The sequence below is a fragment of the Oncorhynchus mykiss genome, chromosome 30, assembly GCF_013265735.2.
Source record: "Oncorhynchus mykiss isolate Arlee chromosome 30, USDA_OmykA_1.1, whole genome shotgun sequence".
Lineage (NCBI taxonomy): Eukaryota > Metazoa > Chordata > Actinopteri > Salmoniformes > Salmonidae > Oncorhynchus > Oncorhynchus mykiss.
The window spans coordinates 40,597,160-40,620,261 of NC_050570.1; the positions used below are offsets into that span (position 1 = coordinate 40,597,160).

Consider the following 23,102-nt stretch of genomic DNA (forward strand, 5'->3'; position numbering starts at 1 on the left):
GCACAAAGCAATACCACGAAAGTTATAATTTTCTCTGACAAATGTAAAAAATAGAGGCCAACGAAGGTGAGGGGAGAGAGGGACAGCTTGTATGTATCAGTCTGAATGTGAGTATTTGCGCATGTGAGTGGATTGGGTGTTGAGGTCGATTGAGAGAACGGGTTGGGGATTGTTGAAGCTGCCACTGACAGCCAGGTGGAGAGCAAAAAGTAGCAGCTTGGACAAGACACTCCGCAGACGAAGGAGGCACTCAGGCCAGCCAGAGATAGGGTTACTTTGGTAAACTTCAAGTAATGAAGTGCCGAGTTGAGGAGGACCCGTAATCTTTACACCAGCAAAAACAAAATAGTTTGCACTACACAACAAGGAAGTTACTCAACCATAAATGAATAGGTAAGTTAAAATAAGTTAAAATGTACTAGTCACAGACAAACGATTTGACATGCTGCCATCTTGGATTTGTCGCACTAAAGAGCTTTGTTGTCCTGGAGTGAGGGAGGTTGTGCGTGCAACTAGCAAGGACACTCTCTCCTCCAGCTGGATGGCGTTTGCTTGAACAGTGATTCCTCAGCGAAGGAGTTGCATGAGGTGATTCAAGAGCAGTGATACCCTCTCAGGCCACAGAGCCTGGGGAGGGAGTTATGGAAGTTTGAATAGCTGAAGGAGTGGGCGTTAGTTGTTTTATTATAATTTTTGTTTTATCTTGAGTGGATTAATGCCACCACACCACAAATGTTTTAACCCCCCCGTACAGTTGGTGGTCATGATCACCAATTTAAAGGCCAGCAACCAACAGATCTGCCTTGTGAGACCAATACCTTTCAGTGCATATTAATGCATAAGCCTGGATGACTCCAATAATGAAATAAAGGTAGCAGGAGTCATGGCTCACAAATAATACAAACATTCTTAATAATCAAAACGCATCATATAAACAACACTGTGACCATGTATTTACACACAACTGCATTTCAAGGCTGTTTCAGCTTCTTCTCAACCATAGAGAGTTGGAGGAAGCAGCACACAGCTCTTGGCCGGCAGGTGAAGAGTGTGTGTGTGTCAAATCAAATCAAATACTATTTGTCACAAGAAGCAACAAAATAAAATAACAATAACGAGGCTATATACAGGGGGTAGCGGTACCAAGTCAATGTGCGGGGGTACAGGCTAGTCAAGGGGGAGGGGGAGGCAATGTAAATAGTCCGGGTGGCCTTTTGATTAATTGTTCAGCAGTCTTATGGCTTGAGGTTAGAAGCTATTAAGGAGCCTTTTGAACCTAGACATGGCGCTCTGGTACCATTTGCTGTGCAGTAGCAGCAAGAACCGTCTATGACTTGGGTGACTGGAGTGTTTTTCGGCCTTCTTCTGACACCACCTAGTATATAGGTCCTGGATGGCAGGAAGCTTGGCCCCCAGGGATGTACTGGTCTGTACTCACTACCCTCTGTAGCGCCTTACGGTCGGATGCCGAGCAGTTGCCATACCATGCGGTGATGCAACCATTCAGGATGCTCTCGATGGTGCAGCTGTAGAATTTTTTAAGGATCTGAGGACCCATGCCAAATGTTTTCAGTCTTCTGAGGGGGAAAAGGTGTTGTCGTGCTCTCTTTACGACTGTCTTGGTGTGTTTGGACCATGATAGATCGTCGGTGATGTGGACACCAAGGAACTTGAAACTCTCGACCTGCTCCACTACAGCCCAGTCGATGTGAATGGGGATGTGTTCGGCCCTCCTTTTTCTGTAGTCCACGATCAGCTCCTTTGTCTTGCTCACGTTGCCAGGTCTCTGACCTCCTCCCTATAGGCGGTCTCATCGTTGTCGGTGATCAGGCCTACCACTGTAGTGTCATCAGCAGACTTAATGATGGTGTTGGAGTCATGTTTGGCCACGCAGTCGTGGGTGAACAGGGAGTACAGGAGGGGACTAATCATGCAGGGGCCCCGTGTTGAGAATCAGCATGGTAGAAGTGTTGCCTATCCTTACCACCTCCAGTTCCAGAGGGAGGTGTTTAGTCCCAGGGTCCTTAGCTTAGTGAGGAGCTTTGAGGGCACTATGGTGTTGAACACTGCGCTGTAGTCAATGAACAGCATTCTCACGTAGGTGTTATTTTTGTCAAGGTGGGAAAGGGCAGTGTGGAGCACAATTGAGATTCCGTCATCTGTGGATCTTTTGGGGCGGTATGCGAATTGGAGTGGGTCTAGGGTTTCCGGGATGATGGTGTTGATGTGAGCCATGACTAGCCTTTCAAAACACTTTATGGCTACCGACTTGAGTGCTACAGGGCTGAAAACATTTAGGCAGGTTACCTTCGCTTTCTTAAGCACAGGGACTATGGTGGTCTGCTTGAAACATGTAGGTATTACAGACTCGGTCAGGGAGAGGTTCAAAATATCAGTGAAGACACCTACCAGTTGGTCCGCGCATGATCCGAGTACACGTCCTGGTAATCCGTCTGTTAATGTTGACCTGTTTAAAGGTCTTGCTCACATCGGCTACGGAGCTGCATGCTTCAGTGTTGCTTGCCTCGAAGCGAGCATAAAAGGCATTAGCCCATCTGGTAGGCTCGCGTCACTGGACAGCTCGCGGCTGGGTTTCCCTTTTTAGTCCGTAATAGTTTGCAAGCCTTGTCACATCCGACGAGCGTCAAAGCAGTAGGATAGTAGGATTCAATCTTAGTCCTGTATTGACGCTTTGCCAGTTTGATGGTTCGTCAGAGGTCATAGCGGTACTTCTTATAAGTGTCCGGATGGATTAGTGTACCACTCCTTGAAAGCAGCAGCTCTAGCCTTTAGTTAGGTGCGGATGTTGCCTGTAATCCATGGCTTCTGGTATGGATATGTAGGTACGGTCACTGTGGGGACAACGTCGTCGATGCACTTATTGATGAAGCCGGTGACTGAGGTGGTTTACTCCTCAATGCCATTGGTTGAATTCCAGAACATATTCCAGTCTGTGCTAGCAAAACAGTCCTATAGTGTAGCATTCGCGTCATCTGACAACTTCCGTATTGAACAAGTCACTGGATTGAATTATGGTCAGATTTGCCAAATGGAGGGCGAGGGAGAGCTTTGTATGAATCTCTCTGTGTGGAGTAAGGGTGGTCTAGAGAATTTTACCCTTTGATTGTACATGTGAGATGCTGGTAGAAATGAGGTAAAACCTACTTAACTTTTCCTGCATTAAAGTCTCTGGCCACAAGGAGTGCCGCTTCTGGATTAGCATTTTCATTGTTACTTATGTCCTTATACAGCTCGTTGAGTGCGGTCTTAGTGCCAGCATCGGTTTGTGGTAGTAAATAGACGGCTATGGTACATAGTGTGGTCTACAGAATATTGGTAGATAGTGTGGTCTCTTGGTAGATAGTGTGGTCTACAGAATATCATGAGGTTCTCTACCTCAGGCGAGCAATACCTCAAGACTTCCTTAATATTAGACATCGCGCACCAGCTGTTATTGACAAATAGACACACACCACCACCCTTCATCTTACTGAAAGTAGCTGTTCTGTCCTGCTGATGCATGGAAAACCCAGCCAACTATATATTATCCGTCTGGCCATTCAACCACAACTCGGTGAAACATAAGATATTACAGTTTTTAATGTCCCATTGGTAGGATAATCTGAACGGAGCTCATCCAGTTTATTCTCCAGTGATTGCATTTTGGCCAATATAATGGATGGTAGAGGCGGGTTACCCACTTGCCGACGAATTCTCACAATCTCTGTCCCCGTCCCCTGTCTTTTCTTCACATGAATTTCAGGGATTTGGGCCTGGTCTCGGAGAAACAGTATATCCTTCGCGTCGGACTCATTAACTTCTTGGTGACAGGGGGGGGGGGCAGTATTGAGTAGCTTGGATGAATAAGGTGCCCAGAGTAAACTGCCTGCTACTCTGTCCCAGATGCTAATATATGCATATTATTAGTAGTATTGGATAGAAAACACTCCAAAGTTTCTAAAACTGTTTGAATGATGTCTGTGAGTATAACATAACTCATATGGCAGGCAAAAACCTGAGAAAAATGCAACCAGGAAGTGGGAAATCTGAGGTTTGTAGTTTTTCAACTCTTTGCCATTCCAATATTCAGTGTAAATGGGGTCATTTTGCACTTCCAAAGGCTTCCACTAGATGTCAACAGTCTTTAGAATTTTGTTTGAGGCTTCTACTGTGAAGTGGGCGCGAATGAGAGGGGTTTGAGCCAGGTGTCTGGCAGAGTGCCACAGTCTCGTGAGGCGCGGTCACGAGAGAGTTAGCTCTCATTCCATTGCTTTTCTACAGACAATGGAATTCTCCAGTTGGAACACTATTGAAGATTTATGATAAAAACATCCTAAAGATTGATTCTATATTTAGTTTGACAAGTTTCTACGACCTGTAATATAACGTTTTGTCCGACGTTCGGCTGGACCTGAACACGCGTTTGGATTTGTTTACCAAACGTCCTAACAAAATAAGCTATTTGGACATAAGATCATTAAAGGTAAGTGAATATTTATAAGGCTATTTCTGACTAATGTTGACTACACAATATGGTGGATATCTTTTTGGCTTCTTTGTTGTCTGAATGCTGTACTCAGATTATTGCATGGTTTGCTTTTTCCATAACGTTGCATTAAGGAGAAGTATATCTCTTATTCCATGTATAACACTTGTATTTTCGTCAACATTTATGATGATGATGAGTATTTCTGTAAAATTATGTGGCTCTGCACAATCACTGCATGTTTTAGAACTACTGAACGTAACGCGCCAATGTAAAATTAGATTTTTTTTATATAAATATGCACTTTAGCGAACAAAACATACATGTATTGTGTAACATAAAGTCCTATGAGTGTCATCTGATGAAGATCATCAAAGTTTAGTGATTATTTTTATCTCTATTTGTGCTTTTTGTGACTCCTCTCTTTAGCTGGAAAAATGGCTGTGTTTTTCTGTGACTTGGTGGTGACCTAACATAATCGTTTGTGGTGCTTTCGCTGTAGAGCCTTTTTGAAATCAGATGCTGTGGCAGGATTAACACGAAATGTATCTTTAAAATGGTGTAAAATACTTGTATGCTTGAGGAATTTTAATTATGAGATTTCTCTTGTTTTGAATTTGGCGCCCTGCACTTTCACTGGCTGTTGGCGGGGTGGGACGCTACCGTCCCACATATTCCAGAGAGGTTAATTAAGGAAAAAAATCTTCATCCAGTTCGAGGTGAGGAATCATTGTTCTGATATCCAGAAGCTCTTTTTGGTCATAAGAGACCGTAGCAGCAACATTATGTACAAAATAAGTTACAAACAATGCGAAAAAACGCACAAAATAGCACAGTTGGTTAGGAGGCCATAAAACGGTAGCCGTACCATAGAGTCAGTAGTGGTGGGTGGGTAATATCACTGGGGGAAGCCAAGTGAGGGATCCAAAAAAGAATGTACAAATTATGTGTTGAGATAATTGTGTTGTTTGCTCTGAAACCTTTTTTGTATCCCCTTTTTTCTCCCCAATTTCATGGTATACAATTGTTAGTAGTTACTGTCTTGTCTCAACGCTACAACTCCCGTACGGGCTCGGGAGAGACATGCGTCCTCCGAAAAACAACCAAGCCGCACTGCTTCTTAACACAACCCGACCAATGTGTTGGAGGAAACACCGTACACCTAGCGACCTGGTCAGCGTGCACTGCACCCGGTGCACCACAGGAGTCGCTAGTGTGTGATGAGACAAGGATATCCCTACCGGCCAAACCTTCCCTAACCCGGACGATGCTTGGCCAATTGTGCGTCGCCCCATGGACCACCCGGTCGCTTCCGGCTGAGTCTCTGGTGGCACAGCTAGCACTGCGAAGCAGTGCCTAAGACCACTAGACCGCTCTTTAACCTTTTCGTTCATATACATTGCAACTGTGATTTATAGGCCTATGGCCTGACAATAAGAAAATACAGTGACAAAGTTAATTAGACCACACCTTTTTTAGTTATTTAACTAGGCAAGTCAGTTAAGAACAAATTCTTATTTTCAATGACAGCCTAGTAGTTTAACTGCCTTGTTCAGGGGCAGAACGACAGCTTTTGAACTTGTCAGCTCGGGGATTTGATCTAGCAACCTTTCGGTTACAAGTACAACACTAACCACTAGACCACCCCTACCACCTAGAGATGGAGAGACAGTGGTAGAGGGAGAGAAGTAAAGGGAGGAACAAGACAAAGGAAGAGAAGTGCGCGCAGGCAGGTAATGAGGTGTGTACTGTGTCATCTGAACGCAGTGTTGGTGTTGATAAGACTGACTGTGTGTGTCCTCCAGGGCAGCAGAGTAGCGGTGCTGTGAAGACGGGATCTTTTATCTTGGCTGACATCTTAATTAATCAGTCAGACACTGATAGAGAACCCAGGTGCCCGTACCCCTCTCCACACCTCCTCTCCTCAACCCCACCCTGGCCACACCACCTACAAGGGACTCCGCCCACACCCTACACACTCCCATCTGTGGTACCTAATTAACCCCTTCCCACATCAACCCCCCCAACAAACGAAGAGGACAGGTGCACAGACATCAACTATCATACTCTAAAATCCACCACTTACCCCACCTCTGTCCATCCCTTATGGGCATACCTCCTCAACATCTCAAAGGGACAAAGAATGGTATATCGCCCTTTTCACACAAAAACCTAAAACAACAATCCATCTCTATGACGTTTTACAATGGCAGCCATTTCATGGACTAATAGTCCCCAAGGCGTCATGGTGTATAGTGGGAGAGAGTAGACGAACAGTTGCCATACATCAGGTGTATTGTGTGTGTGTGTGTGTGTGTGTGTGTGTGTGTGTGTGTGTGTGTGTGTGTGTGTGTGTGTGTGTGTGTGTGTGTGTGTGTGTGTGTGTGTGTGTGTGTGTGTGTGTGTGTGTGTGTGTGTACAGTAGCCATACATTAGGACCTCATTAAGTACCTGGCACCTGGTGCCTACAGACTGGGGAGCAATTAGAGAGAACAGAGTAATGGGATGCCATCCTTCTCTGCCAGGCCTCAGCCAATCGATGGCCATCCTTCTCTGCCAGGCCTCAGCCAATCAACAACTTGCTTTAGCCTTTCACTGTAGTCAGGTGAGTAGTCTACCCTAGAACGGATCTAGAACAACCCAATGTTTCTGTATGATAAAAGATAGATATAAAGTCCTATAGCAATAGGGAGAAAGAGATACCACTTTTCTTTCCTCTTCCTAGAGAAAACAACCATTGGTTTACAGGGACTAAGGGTGGTAGGAAAAAGGAAAACTTGAACAACAAAAAAGAGCTTATCGACCCCTTCCACCCCCCTCCCCCGGTAGGTTGTCAGTTGTCAGGATGGCAGTGGCGTGGCCCTGCCTATTGCCACACCGACAGGAATGCATTTGCCGGTCATGTAGAGCTCTGTCAGAGAGGCGATCACCCGCACCGCCTGGCTGTCAACCAGCCAGCTCTAGCTCTCACCCTGTGTGTGACGGGTGGGTGTATGTAGTGTGTCGGTGTAGGCCGGGGGGTATTGTTCGCTGTCAGAGTGCAGCTCACTACCGTCTCTATGGGCTGTGTGCTGGCATCCCCCAGAGGTTCCTCCCTTCTTCCTCTTACACCTCCACTCTGACAGGTCCCTATGGATGGATTGATGGATGGATGGAGGAATGGACGGACGGGGAAGTGGAGGAGAAAAGGGACCCAATTATCCCGGGCTGTGGTGTCGTTTAAATCAGGCGTTCTGACCCCTGAACCCTGGCTGTCGTGCGTCTCTGGCCCTGGCGGTGTGGTGAGGCTTGCGGTACACATTAGCCTGGGTAAAATGTACTGCAGCCCTGCTTCAAGCTGTCTCTCAAGGCCATTAAGAGGCCAGAAATCTTCCAGAGAAGGGCTGGAGAGAGAGAGAGACAGACAGTCGGTCTAACCCCCAGATCATTCCATTTACAGAGCATTACTGTCGCCTCACTCGACTTAACAGACGGCAGGCCACTTTACTGATAAAGAACACAAAAATTAGTTTACAGATAATTTACTGTCATTTCTAACCGTCGGAGAACAGTGGACATGACTGGGACAAATGGCTTTAAAAATAAACGCTTCAGAAGGAAGGGCAGTTGTAATGATTCAATTTTTTTACGAGATTTTCCCGAGCAGAGAAAGAGAGAGGGCTGCTACCTTGGTAAAGAGGCGTATGTGTAATCTATTAAAGTGGTGGCAGGGACAGGAGTACGGTTTCATTTGTCATCCATTTATCAACACTTGTCTTCCGTCTAACATTCATTGGAGGTAAAAATCCAAATGGTGATTTCAGTTTGTTGTGTCAGATGCCGTAAAAGGGAATTTCTATGAATATTAAAAGCACTATGGTGTCAAATGCCCGACAATACATTGTTTTATGGCATTGTCGATCAATTTGGTGAAAATGAAGAGTACTTACTGTATTTATCTTGTGCCAGAGGCCCACTACGCACCACAGATCATCATCTCATACTATACTCATAAGGAAATAATGACAATAATAAACAATTGCATATCACAACAAAGTTACATTAAAAAAAACTTTATTATTAAGATAAGGTAGGATTAACAACAACAACATGCGTTTACCACAACAGAACATAAAAAGATATTGCACTGGCTTTACTCTAGCAATCTTTTTTTTTTTACCCTTTTGAACCCTCACTCCTCTCCTTCACACTTTTCAGCTTCAAACACACTGTACACACAAAGGATCACACACGCCCATTAAAATACTGGCCGAGAAAACCCCCCAGAAGTCCAGTCCGTAGTATAGAGTCAATTGTATTTTCTACCTTCAGTTCAGTTGAGTGGCATTGGTCTCTACCCACTGACGGTGGACAGCCCTGACACTGCTATGGGCTTTGCCACACTGCGGATACAGTAAAAAACACATCCTGGATGGATCTCCGTCTTTTAGAGATCTAGTTAGGTTAAAACACTGGGAGGTCCAGGGTGGAGGTTACACACAGGGTTAACAGAGAGAGGGAGTGCCCCTATGGCGGGTGGTTACCGTGGCTTCGGGCTCTGGGGGAGGCCTAGTTGAAAATTGGAGGCGACGGTCCCAGGCTAGGCGTAGGCAGTGTTTTGTTTGGCTGAATTTGCTGTGTGTGTATGTGTGTGTGTGTGTGCTAGGAGCATGGGGCAGCACACAGCCCTGGGCTAGAGATTAATGACTCCACCAGGGAAACTGACACTTGACTTGACTATCAGACAGATGGCCGGACGATCATCATCACACATGGGACTGTGTGTGTGTGTGTGTGTGTGTGTGTGTGTGTGTGTGTGTGTGTGTGTGTGTGTGTGTGTGTGTGTGTGTGTGTGTGTGTGTGTGTGTGTGTGATACAACATTAAGTGTTTGCTGTCAGGGGATGGTGAGGCTGGCGCCGGGCGGTGGAGGATGGCACTCATATTGATCAGAGAGAATAGCAGCTGTCCATGTAGCAATAACGACAGGACCACCTGCAGAGCCTACCAGATGGGAGGATGCCTGGGTAATATGCAAGTGGTTAAATCATAGCGCTAAGCTTGGCCGATATGTCCCTGTGACAAATGACAGCAGGTAGCTCTCTGTGAGGCCTATACCTCACCAACTAATCTACCTATCTCACCTCGATCCTTCTGCACGAGAGGAGACAACTATTCGCACTGCAGGTGATTTAGGACGTTGCCAAAATGGCACCCCATTCCCCATATAGTGCACTACTTTTGACCAGGGCCCAACCTTTAAACATGACGTGCTGTTCCTCCACATTAACATTGTCTGTGGTACATCAGTGGTTAGGTTTACATTACAATGTGCATGTAAAGACCAGGACAAGCTCGTCACCCTGGTATAATCCGGGGAAACTTTAGCATGTGGAAAGGCTGTCGGCTTTGATAATGATCACTCTCTGTTACAGGGGTGGATTGCAAGTGGCACGGAGGACTCCGGATGAGAAAGATAGAAGAACAACATGTAAACATATTACACAGATTGGAAGCCACAGTCAGTCAGTCAACGGGGTTGTCTGTCTGTCTGGGGTTAGGTATTTGACAGCACAGACCTCTACAGTATCTCTTAGGACACCGGACAGATATCGTCCTGTCTCACCCTCAGTCATCCCAGAGCCGCTCTCTGCAACATCTCCAACAGCAACGTAAACTTTGCAGGACACACTGTGGACCGACACGCATAGGAGGGAGATTTGAACTCGCACACCAAAAATAATTTCGATGTACGATGTAGGTAGTCACATGGCCATAGTTTTGCACCGTGAAAGCATCCCCTCTTTGCACACTAACAGACACACTCACAAACACTCACACACAGAGCAGTGGCACACAAGATCATAGGGGTGTTCAGCTCACTGATTGGTCGACATTGTCGTGGCTGACCTAAAAGCCAGGGATCTGATTGGCCCTTTTTTATTTAGTTTCCATTTGACAGAGATAAAAAGGGTTGTGCAAAGCCCACCCCCCTACTGGCCCGTCCCGACCCTATAGGCCAACTGAGACATCAGTCGAGCATCAGGCCTATCAGGGACAGGCAGTACTAACAGGTAACTAACAAAGTCTACCCTAACTAAAACACACACAAAAACAGACCTTTAAATATTCGTATATATACATCTGACAGCCAGACGACAATACATACTCTTGCACGCATATAGAAAGTAAAGTCTGCTAGCTTTACAGGACAAGAGGCGTAACACAGAGAACACAGCGAGTTGGTCCAGATACAAAGTCAAATCAACACCTTTAGTGGCTGATAAAAACAGAGTGCGCAGGGGCTAGAAATAAAGATAATGGTCCATGGATGTGGAAAACCACTGGTTGTCATAATACAGTTTATAGGTAGCTGGTGTGCCTGCTGTAGTACTTTTGACTGGCCCGTAAACAGACCTGTGAGCTGACTTCCTTGCCTCGGTTACCGAGGAGTCTGGGTAATCGAGCTTCTGCCTGGTACACAAACCCAAATCTCTTTTACTAGATCCGACGGTACCTCATCTTTAACCACTTGACTCTGATCTCATCACCGCGTCGGTCTGTGTGGTTGACCAAACAAGATGCGATCAAATCAGACCAGGGACCAGATCGACCAGTTGTCCCCAGGGCAGTCTGTGACCGGATCACCGGGAACCTCCCCACCTCACCTGTAGTCCATCCTATGTAAAGGCTGTGATATGAACATCCTACTTTTCCTTTATCATTTAAAAAACATGTCCCTTGAGTCAGGGGGTGTGGATTTGGTGAGGCTATCATGCAGCTACAAGGTGAATGGCTAGGCTAGGTATCCTAGCCACCACGACACATGCTCACACCCACATAGCGCTCTATTCGGGTACACTTGGCGGGTCCAGCTATAGTCATGGAAGGGCCAGTGGAGCGGATGGGGAAGGAGTTTACCGTGGAGCGCTATGATATACAACACAAAAACACCGCTTTAGGAGACATTGACAGCCGCTTCATTAATAGTGTGTTACACAGGGACGAGAGGGTTCTCTAGCCAGCCTGCAGTATTATACTGTTAGAGAGACAGAGTGCAGCGTTAGGCCACGAGGGAGTAATAATAATAATACACAATGTAATTTGCCTTTTTGTAAACTGCTGAGTGTGTAAACGTGAGCAATGCAGATGGTTTCATTAACAGACTGTTCTGTATTTTACACTGATAGCGAAGCACACGCTACTTTTATTGCTGAGATACACCCTTTTCAGTCACGGACGACTGGAGACACACGCAGGCAGGCAGGCAGGGTGGAGTGGTGGGGTGGGGTGGGGTGCCATTTTGTTTATAAGGCACGACCTGATCTATTGGCCAGCTAAGAACACACGTCGGACTACTGGAACTACAAGGGGAAAGGTAACGAGGCAGTTTACTAGAAAAAAACATTAGTGCGGGCGTTTGTTAATCCTTCCCTGTGGATCAGTGAACTAACACGGTTTATTTCTAGCCCCCCCCCCCCCCCCCTGTGTTTCTTTGCAGGGAGAAACAAACACAGACTGATTTCACAGGAACATTAATCCATGTCTGAATGATAAAACACAGAATAAGAAGAACAAGAGAGGCACGGCGAGCCTGGATGCCTCTGGGACATACACAGTCAGGGCAAAGATCTATCCCCAATCTCACTCTCTCTCTCGCTCTCTCTTTCTCGCTCTTGCTCTCCCTCATAATGATTTGTGTGTTGCAAAAAGTTTTGAATAAATTATTATTCTCTTCCAAACATGCAGTTGTTTGTGGATTTAAGATTAAAATCTCGTGACAGCAGTCTGTATTGTCATGGGTGTTTTGTGAGTCTTGTTTTCTGCTACGTCTTCTTGCTGCTGGTTTTGTCCTGTGGGGTGGAGGCTGCGGAGGCAGGGTTGGGTCTCTGTGGGGCAGCTGGGTCTGGCCTCTTGCGCTGCTCCGAGGCTGCAGTAGGGGTCTGGGTGTGTGTGTTGGTGGGCCCCTGCCTTGGTGCAGTAACAGCTGTAATGGCTGGAGTCTCCCTACTGCCTCGTAACCCCACCAATGGCCTCTCTGGGTGGGCCTGGGGCCCCGGGGCACAGTCTTTAGGAGGGGAGGCCCTCTGTGGAGGGGGAGGGGGGGCTGGCTCAGTTTTGTAAGAGGGCTGCCGGGAGGGAGACTGGGAGGACAGGCGGGGCGGTGGCTGAGGGGCAGGGTGTCTAAAGGGGGAGGGGGAGAGGGGTGTGGTGGTGGTAGTGGTAAGGGGTGAGTCGGGTGTGGCCTTGGGGTGAGGGGGGTCGGAGGGTTTCTGGTTCTGGTCTTTGGCCCTCTCAAAAGCCTCCTTGGCCCCAGGGATAGTGAGTTTGACGGGGACCAGGAAGCTCTTAGCCACAGTGGCTAGCTGGGACACAACCTTATCCACCCCACTCTCTGACCCTGACACTTGGGCTGGGGGGCTGGGGATGGCGTAGGCTGGGGTGGCGTAGGCTGCAGCGGCGGCGGCAGCAGCAGCCTGCCTCCGGTTGTCGGCCTCCTTTTTCTCCTTGGTGATGCCTGGGGAAGAGATGGGTGTGTGGGCTATGTATCTGCCATCTATGGATCCAGTGGGGCTGGATCTGGGGGCCTCCAGGCCAGAGTCTCTCTCCTCACTCCATAACCCAGGACTACTGCTCTTCCCTCTGGGCTCAGGTAGCTTGGGGCTCCTCCATTCCTGATGTGAAGATGGAGCAGCAGGCTTCAGGAAGGTGTCCTTACTGATGGAGATGAAAGCACTGCCGGGTGTGGCGAAGGTGCTGGACAGGGGGCTCTGGGTGAACTTGGAGCTGGCGTCTGGAGCCTTCCCCTCTCTCCTCCCACAGTCATCTGAGGAGGCTGAGCCGCTGTCTTTCCCTCCCAGCGAAGGAGCACTCTGAGTGGGCTTGTGTTCGGGGATTGTGGAGGGTATGGTGGCTCTGCTGGGCAGCAGGGTGGAGGAGGGGGACAGACACAGGGAGGGGAGGGTGCCCCCGGGTCCAGTGCGGGGGGCGGTGGCCATGACGGAGGTGGGGCGGAGCAGCGGCGGGGTGAAAGTACAGGTGTTCCTGCCCCTCCCGTCCTGGCTGTCCTCCGACCCCTCGTCTGTCTCGTCCTCTGAAGAGTCCACCTCGTGGATAGCATCCTGCTTCTGCAGTGACTCCCTCCTCTCAGCCCGGTCCTGTCTAATGGCTGACAGCTTGTCCTTTAGCTTGCTCTTCCCGGGGGCCAGCCCCAGGGACCCGGCTGCCGGTCCGACGTCCCCCTCCTGACGCCCCAGCTTCCTGCTGGAGGAGGGGTGTTTCTGCAGGCTGCCCTTCTCCACGGGGCCCCCGCGACCCCCCACCCCTGTCCCCACCCCCAGCACCCCCTCTCTCTCCCCAGCGGACTCCTGCAGGCTCTGCAGACTGGGGTCTCTCTGAAGCATCTCCTTCTTAAACTCCTGGTGGGAGATGTCCAGGCTGTGTTTACGTCCTGTCACCGCTACAGGCAGCTTCTTGTCACTTCCGGCCCCCGACGCAGAGGGAGAGGAGGAGGAGGAGGAGGAGGAGGAGAGGGAGGAGGCTAGCTTCTCGGTGGATTGTACTCGTTTGAGGAGTGGGGAGCGGGGGGGTTCAGTGCTCTTGGGCCTGGAGATATGCCTGACCAGAGGAGGGGAGGAGTGGAGTTTCACGGGGAAAGACTGGCCCATAGAGGAGGAGCCCACAGCATGGCTGGGCAGGGGGGAGGGAGAACGTTGGGGGGAGGTGCTCTGCAGGGTGGGGGAGGGGGTGCGGGCCAGGGGGGATAGGGGGATGTTGCCGGCTGACTTGCGTCGAGGGGAACGGTACTGGCGCTGGAGCTTGGGGGCGAGGCCATGGAGGGAGCTGGGCCGGATGTGACCGGAGCTGGCTGGGGAGTTTGGAACACTGGAGCTGGGAGAGCTGCTCTGAGACGAGTTTCCCCCTACTGAGAAAACACAACACACACAGTCAGACCTTTACGCAGTTATAATCATCACCTTTTATGACCTTTTCAAGACCTTGTGCAAGGTTTGTGTTTGTGGCCCCGTGTGTGTGTATCTTACCAGAGTGTGCAGAGTCAGGCGTGGAGCGGTAGCCAGGTGTAGGTGACCTGGGGGACAGGTGTGTGGGGGACCCTGGTCCACTCTCTCCAGAAGACAGGGAGCGGTTGAGAGAGGATAGACTACGGCTGGTGTGGAGCAAAGACGCCTGCTTGGTGATCTTCCTGAACAGAGAGTTCCTCTTCTTGCCGCTGCTAATGGAAACACACACGCACACAGCTGAAGAGTTTAAAAGACACAAACAAACAATCCATTTAACAGAATTTATGTTCCGTCTACCTTGACTTCTGAGAGGAACGGTGCATGGGAAGTGTGTGAGATCACTCAGCTAAGAGACCAACCTTTCCTGGCCTCCATCTTTGGTCTTGGTCTTTTTGTTGCGACGCGCCATCTTGGATTTGGAGCTGGTCTTGCGGGCGGGGCCTACCTTGATGGAGGTGTTCTCAAAGGGCGTGGCTGAGACGGACACCTTACCACCACTCTGAGGGTAAGACACAACACGTATAAGATAGGAGCTAGAGTGTGTGTGTGTGTGTGTGTGTGTGTGTGTGTGTGTGTGTGTGTGTGTGTGTGTGTGTGTGTGTGTGTGTGTGTGCGCGCACCTTGAGGATGAGCTCCACCACCTCAGTATGGACCAGGCCGTGGACAGCCTCCCCGTTCACATGAGTGATGAGGTCTCCTTCTCTCAGCCCTGCATCATGGGCAGGACCACCCTCCTCCACATGCTGAGAGAGGGAGAGAGGGAGAGAGAGGGAGAGAGAGAGAGATGGAGGGAGAGAAAAATGGAAAGAGAGAGAGGCAGAGAGATTGAAAATATACAACATATCACTGGCAACTCACTGGTAACTCTGTCTTTGAATCGGATGAAGAACCGGATAACCAGTAGTGTAAAATCTCTTTTAGTTTAAGGCAATAAGCGTAAAGCAGCCAGTGTTGTTTGGGCCTACTACTCACCCAGACTATGTGATGTACGGTGTAGATATCCGTGTCTCCCATGTACACCCTGATGGCCCGCAGGGTGAAGCCGTACTTCTTGCCCGCCCGGTGGATGATGATGGGGGGTTTGATGTTGACTACGGCCGGCGAAAGGTCTCTACTGGGGGAGGAGTCTCTGGATGAGGGATTGGAGGAGAGGGAGTGGGGTGACATGGGGCTGGCCAATGGGGAGGCTCCATGGTGGTCTAATGAGAGGGGAGAGGAGATTTGATAGGGAGAGCAGACCAGTAGTAAATAGAGTATATACATACACACCTGTATTATATTACCAACAGTTTTACCTCAAGTTCTGAATGCTAAGGCCAAGAACCAATAACCTCAAAACAGAAAGAAATGCAAACAGAAACACTCACACGAAAAAAAGTACCCACACCACACACACACGCGCCCACACCACACACACACTAATTATCCCTCCCCACACACACCCCCATGTGTACCTGGAGGGATCATGAGTGAGAGCGTAGTTGCAGAGGCAGACTTGATGACCTTGTTGAGGGGTCTGGACTGGGTGTGTTTGTCCGTGTCTCCAGACAACAGTCTGTGGCGGGCCCTCCGAACTGCCAGGTCACTGATGGCCTTAGGGGTAGAGGTAGAGCTGTCTGCTCCCGACACTGTACCACGCTCCCACACATCTCCTGAACTACCCACTATGGAGAGAGAGGGGGGAGGAAGGGCGGAGAAGAATAGAGAGGTAAATATAGAGAAAACAGAGTACCAGGTATATAGCAACAAAAAAATAGAAGTGCACCTATAAATCAGTGTTCAATATGTAAATGTATTGCAGAGTATATTTATTTGGACAGTGAAGCAAAAATGTGGCTCCATACCTCAGCATTTTGGATTTGAGATCAAATTTTTCCTGAGGTGACAGTTCAGAATGCCACTTTTTTATTTGTGGCCCTGTGTGGCTCAGTTGGTAGCGCATGGCACTTGCAATGCCAGGAATGTGGGTTTGATTCCTGGAACCACACACATGTCAAATGTATGCAGGCATGCCTGTCAGTTGCTTTGGATGAAATAATCTGCTAAATAAAATATATTCTAACTAGTGGTCCATTATGCCTTGCAACTCATTGGGATGGCAGTTTGTTTTCGGTTACACTGAGTGTACAAAACATTAGAAACACCTTCCTAATATTGAGTTGCACCCCCTTTTGCCTTCAGAACAGCCTCTATTCATCGGGGAATGGACTGTACAAGGTGTCGAAAGCCTTCCACAGGGATGCTGTCCCATGTTGACTCCAATGCTTCCCACGGTTGTGTCAAGTTGGCTGGATGTCCTTTGGGTGGTGGACCATTCGTGATACACATGGGAAACTGTTGAACGGGGGAAAATCCAGCAGCATTGCAGTTCTTTACACACTCAAAACAATACACCTGGCATCTACTACCATACCCCATTCAAAGGTACGTACATATTTTGTCTTTCCCATTCACCCGCTGGATGGCACACAGACACAATCCATATCTCAATTGTTTCTATGCTTAAAAATCCTTATTTAACCTGTCTCCTCCCCTTCATCTACACTGATTGAAGTGGATTTAACAAGTGACAACAATAAGGGATCATATCTTTCACCTGGATTCACCTGGTCAGTCTATGTCATGGAAAGTGTTCCTAATGTTTTGTACACTCAGTGTATTTTGCCAAATAGTAACTGAATAATGACTGGAGTAATTTTATTTCTAAAGCTTCATTTGAACGGGATACGTTTTACTAGGGGAGGTCGGGTAGAGTAATTATGTGCATGAGCACAAAACACCACATCTGTAATTTTAGTCACGTGAGAATCTGTCATGTCAGTCATTTTCACATGGCGGGAGAGTAATAATTCCAGACAGAATAACCTACTGTTTTTTGGCAAACTCCAAGGTCCTCTGATAATATTGATCCAGTGAGAACTGACATTGCTGTGTTTTGAGGGGTATTACAGTGTTTAACAGGTGCTGGTCACAGTTTGGGGAAGAACATTTTTACCAGCATGTGCAAATGTGCAACCAGAAGGGAAAAAAAAACTCTAGACCACCTTTACTCCACACACAGTACACACAGTACAAAGCTCTCCCTTGCCCTCCATTTGGCAAATCTGACCATAATTCTATCTTCCTGATTCCTGATTACAAGCAAAAAACGAAATCAGGGAGCACCAGTGACTCGGTCAATAAGGAAGTGGTCAGATTACGCAGATGCTAAACTACCGGACTGTTTTGCTAGCACAGACTGGAATATGTTCCGGGATTCTTCTGATCGCATTGAGGAGTACACCACATCAGTCACTGGCTTCATGAATAAGTGCATCGATGACCTCATCCCCACAGTGACCGTACGTACATACCCCAACCAGAAGCCATGGATTAGAGGCAACATCCGCACTGAGCTAAAGGGTAGAGCTGACGCTTTCAAGGAGCGGGACTCTAATCTGGACGCTTATAAGAAATCCACCCTATGCTCTCCGACAAACCAAACAGGCAAAGTGTCAATACAGGGCTAAGATTGAATCGTACTACACCGGCTCCGACGCTCGTCGGATGTGGTAGGACTTGCAAATTATTACAGACGACAGGAAAGGGAAGAAGAGCCGCAAGCCTACCAGATGAGCTAAATAACGTCTATGTTCGCTTCGAGGCAAGCAACACTGAAGCACACATGAGAGCATCAGCTGTTCCCGACTACTGTGTGATCACACTCTCCATAGCCGATGTGAGTAAGACCTTTAAACAGGTCAACATTCACAAGGCCGCGTGGCCAGACAGATTACCAGGACGTGCACTCCGAGCATGTGCTGACTAACTGGCAAGCGTCTTCACTGACATTTTCAACCTGTCAACCTGACCGAGTCTGTAATACCAACATGTTTCAAGCAGACCACCATAGTCCCTGTGCCCAATAACACTAAGGTAATCTGCCTAAATGACTACCGACCGGTAGCACTCACATCTGCAGCCATGAAGTGCTTTGAAAGGCAGGTCATAGCTCACATCAACACCATTGTCCCAGAGACCCTAGACCCACTACAATTTGCATACCGCCCCAACAGATCCACAGATGATGCAATCTCTATTGCACTCCACACTGCCCTTTCCCACCTGTACAAAAGGAACACCTACGTGAGTATGCTATATATAGACTACAGCACAGCGTTCAACACCATAGTGCCCTCAAAGCTCATAAATAAGCTATGGACCCTGGGACTAAACACCTCCCTCTGCAACTGGATCCTGGACTACCTGACGGGCCGCCCCCAGGTGGTAAGGGTAGGTAACAACACATCTGCCACGCTGATCCGCAACACGGAAATCCTCTCAGGGTTGCGTGCTCAGTCCCCTCCTGTACTCCCTGTTCACCCATGACTGCATGGCCAGGCACGACTCCAACATCATCATTTAGTTTGCCGATAACACAACATCCTGATCACCGACAACGATGAGACAGCCTATAGGGAGGTGGTCATAGACCTGGTCGTGTGGTGCCAGGATAACAACCTGATCAATGTGATCAATACAAAAGGAGATAACTGTGGACTACAAGAAAATGAGGACAGAGCACGCCCCCATTCTTATCGACGGGGCTGTAGTGGAGCAGGTTGAGAGCTTCAAGTTCCTTGGTGTTCACATCACCAACAAACTATCATGGTCCAAACACACCAAGACAGTCGTGAAGAGGGCACAACAAAGCCTATTCCCCCTCAGGTGACTGAAAAGATTTGTCATGGGTCCTCAGATCCTCAAAAAGCTATACAGCTGCACCATCGAGAGTATCCTGACGGGTTGCATCACTGCCTGGTATGGAAACTGCTCGGCCTCTGACCACAAGGCACTATAGAGGGTAGTGTGTACGGCCCAGTAAATCACTGGTACCAAGCTTCCCGCCTTCCAGGACCTCTATACCAGGCTTCTACCCCGAAGCCATAAGACTCCTGATCAGCCAATCGAATGGCTACCCAGACTATTTGCAATGCCCCCCCCCCCCCCCCCCCCAGACCCCCCCACCCCCTCTTTTACACTGCTGCTACTCTCTGGTTATTATCTCTGCATAGTCACTTTAACTCTACTTACATGTACATATTACTTCAATTACCTCAACTAACTAGTGCCCCCGCACATTGACTATGTACCGGTACCCCCTGTATATAGCCTCACTACTGTTATTTTACTGCTGCTCTTCAACTATTTGTTATTTATTTTTTTACTTAACACTTATTAAAACTGCATTGTTGGTTAAGGGCTTGTAAGTAAGCATTTCGCTGTTGTATTTGGCGCATTTGACAAATAGAAATGTATTTGATTTGAACACGGGAACAATGATGCTTAAAACAAAGTGCTATGCACATAGCCTACAGATGAATGATCTGTCAACTTTCTCAGTGCCCATTTCTCTTTTAAAAGGTTAAGTGGCTGATATTGCGCCAATGAATTGATCAATTCAAAAAAATACGTCAGTTAATGAATGAATGAATGAATGAATGGTTCTTATTGACAATATTAGGCCACAAGTTGAAATGTCTTCAAGCCTAGAACAGACTCCAAATCAAATCAAACTTTATTGATCACATGCACATATTTAGCAGATGTTACTGCGGGTGTAGCAATAACGGTACATTTTGAATGAGAAGATAAAAATAATTAGACGGGGGCAGTTTGGTAAAACGAATCCTGTCCGAATCATCCTCTGGAGAAACAGACATGCCCGGTTAATAATGACATAACCTGTGTGAATAGGACTTAAGTGAGTAGATAAGATGTTTCGGAACACTTTTGAATGAATCCTGATAATGCCATGCTTTAAAAAAAAATCATGAATGAATCATGAATAATGATAAGTGAGATGCAGTTGAGAGTATACAAACTAAAAATGTTTTGGGGGGGCATGACCTTTGTGCCTCTGTAATACTCATTCGTCATGATTCACGACTCATTCGTGATTATCCATAATCATGGTAGCATCCACATGATTGTAGAAGAGCATCTTAAATAAGAATTTTAAATAAGACATCTGTCTTATCTCTCCCCCTCCCATAAAAAGATGAATGCACTAAATGTAGTCGCATCTGCTGAATGACTAAAATGGCAAATGTAGAAGTGTTCAGAAACATCTTCTATTCTTAATTACAATAAAAGTGACTCCAAAATGGCACAATTTATTATTCACCATTCAGTTTCTATTGTGAAAAATATAATCCAAAACACAACCAAAACATTGACATTTGAATCATTTATCAGATGCTCTTATCCAGAACGACTTACAATGCATTCATCTTAAGACAGCTTGGTTAAGCCAACCACACACATCACAGTCGTAGTAAGTACATTTTTCCTCAATAGAGTAGCCATCAGCAAAGTCAGTGCTAGTAGGGAAAAAATGTTTTCTGTTTAGTGTTCAGCACCTGACAGGACTGTTTCGGTTTCATTTCCCACTTTGTTATTTTGTTCTAGTGTTCAGTGTAAATAAAAATCATGAACACTTACCACGCTGCGCTATGGTCCGATCCTTCATGCAACGACAACCGTTACAATTGTCATATTTTATACTAATACAATTGCTCAGAGAAAGAGATTCTGTTTAACAAGTAATCATCTTTTTATCAAAAAGGTAGGGGTCAAAATGTACACCCCTGTTTTCAATACCATTCAATGCCTCACCTTGCAAGGATAACGACAATGAGCCTTTTTCTATAATGTTAGAGAACACATTGGGAGGGATCCTCCATACAGAATCCGTTGTCTGCGCTTATGGACTGCCCTCATAGATTCAAACCACTGGTTTTCAATGAGATTCAAGTCCGGAGACTGAGATGTCCATTGCAAAATAGATTTTGTGGCCAATTAACAATTTCTTTGTGGATCCAGATATGTGCTTGTGGTTACTGTCTTGCTTTTGGCACTTGATCCCTGAATCCACAAGCCACGCCTAATTCTCTCATTCTGAAATGAAAACATTAGTTCACAGATAGTAGTTAGTTCGTTAACTAGTTAACATTTCACACAGATTGCCAGGGTCCATTAAGCAACTAACGCATTAAAACTTGAAGAACGGCAAGGAGACAAGTGGATTCAGGGATCAAGTGTAGCTGGAGCTGGGCCTGGCTTAAGCTGGATGCCAGTAGAGGGGAAAGAAATGCCACACATTCCCCCTCTTTCAACACAGTGGATAAAAAGGGGTATGCCAGGCTCTCTGCCTGAAAGAGATCAGTTATGCCAACAAAGTGTATCATGCTCTGCTGGCACATTGTAGAACGGATGTCCACAGGCAGAAAGTGTACAATGTAATAATGTGCAGTGTAGCCCAAATATATTGCTTTTGTTGTGTTGAACTTGACAGTGACATTTTTGTGTGAGTGAGGGGGGGGGGGTCATTTATTTTTTTACTCAGTAAAAGTTATTTTTGCACACATGTAGCTTTGTGCACTTGATCAATGTCTACTATAATGACCACTATATAATAGAGCAAAAGTAGAATGCCTGTTTGTTTCATTCTATTTCTACTTTTAAGATGTTTTTTTTTTCTCCAAGTGCAACATGTGTGTGGTCACAAGCATTCTATTATGAAGGCTGTCATGGCTAACTGCAATATTAGTGTATTGTTTTTTTCTCAAGACTTGAGTGTCATTTGCAGTACAGTCTAGGCAACAAATAACATTGGATTGCTTTCCTTACATTTTTTTTAGCTGCGAGTTAGGTTCACATTAACCACTTTTTTTATTTTACACACAGATCATGTAGATCCTATTCTGAAATTGAACCACATACTGTAGAGGCAAAAACACGAGTTCACAGATAGTAGTTAGTTCGTTAACTAGTTAACATTTCACACAGATTGCCAGGGTCCATGAAGCAACTCACGCGTTATAACTTGAAGAATGGCAATGAGTCGTACACCAGTTAATACTATAGCGAATTGGTAAGGTCACTTAGCTCATCTGATGTTGTAACATTAGCTAGCTAGCTGTCTGACTTTATTAGCCAGCTAATTTTCAAACAATAAACTCAATTATTTGATCAGCTAAGTTGGCTAATGTTGCCCAACATTTCTCTGGCTAGCTAACGAATAACGTTAATTCGATCCAGCTACTATAGCAAGATACTTAACAATGCTAACATGATTGATTTGTTGCACCACACTTTCTCCCTCACCTCAAACTTTCCAAATGCCCCCCCCCCACACACACACCCAAAAGGTGACTAGTTTGCATCCCTGGTCATGTGAATGTAATCAAAGCAGACACCCATCTATAGAGTGAGTATATTGTTTAGCCAGTACTGACGTGTGAGTGTGGTTCTGCTGAGCTGGCTGGTGATGGACCCAGGTGTGGTGGGGGACTCGACCAGTTTCAGCTCTCTCTCTATTGGGAGCTCTGGGATGGAGAGGGGCAGCTCCTCACTGCGGGGTCCCCTGACTCCCCCGGGGGTCTGGCTGAGCAGGCTGGGGCTCTTACGACTGGGGGCAAACCCTCCTTCCTCCTCCGCGGAGATGGCGAAGCGTGGCATCTCGATGATGGCGGAGCAGCAGCGTCTACGCACCGCCAGAGGAGGGCTGGAGTCACTCTCAGTGTGGGACGACTCCGAGACGGACAGACGCTTACGCAGGCTGTGGGAGGGAGAC

At 47.1% G+C, this 23,102-nt stretch overlaps 1 protein-coding gene across 9 annotated transcripts in view; it reads right to left on the reverse strand.

Annotated features, from left to right (window-relative positions):
• Nucleotides 1-8,522: 8,522 nt before the first annotated feature.
• LOC110521825 (microtubule-associated serine/threonine-protein kinase 2) overlaps nt 8,523-23,102 on the reverse strand; it is a 167,918-nt gene continuing 153,338 nt past the window's right edge. For 7 of the 9 annotated variants that reach the window (XM_036969242.1, XM_036969239.1, XM_036969237.1 and 4 more), the window contains 7 exons: nt 22,765-23,087; nt 15,940-16,149; nt 15,458-15,684; nt 15,106-15,228; nt 14,845-14,984; nt 14,507-14,697; nt 8,523-14,388 (listed from right to left, as the gene is read on the reverse strand). In XM_036969242.1, coding sequence (XP_036825137.1) covers nt 12,290-14,388; nt 14,507-14,697; nt 14,845-14,984; nt 15,106-15,228; nt 15,458-15,684; nt 15,940-16,149; nt 22,765-23,087 — 3,313 coding nt within the window. In that variant the 3' untranslated portion in view covers nt 8,523-12,289. The remainder of the gene's footprint in view (nt 14,389-14,506; nt 14,698-14,844; nt 14,985-15,105; nt 15,229-15,457; nt 15,685-15,939; nt 16,150-22,764; nt 23,088-23,102) is intronic. The other 2 variants (XM_036969243.1, XM_036969236.1) reach the window with 1 other exon arrangement.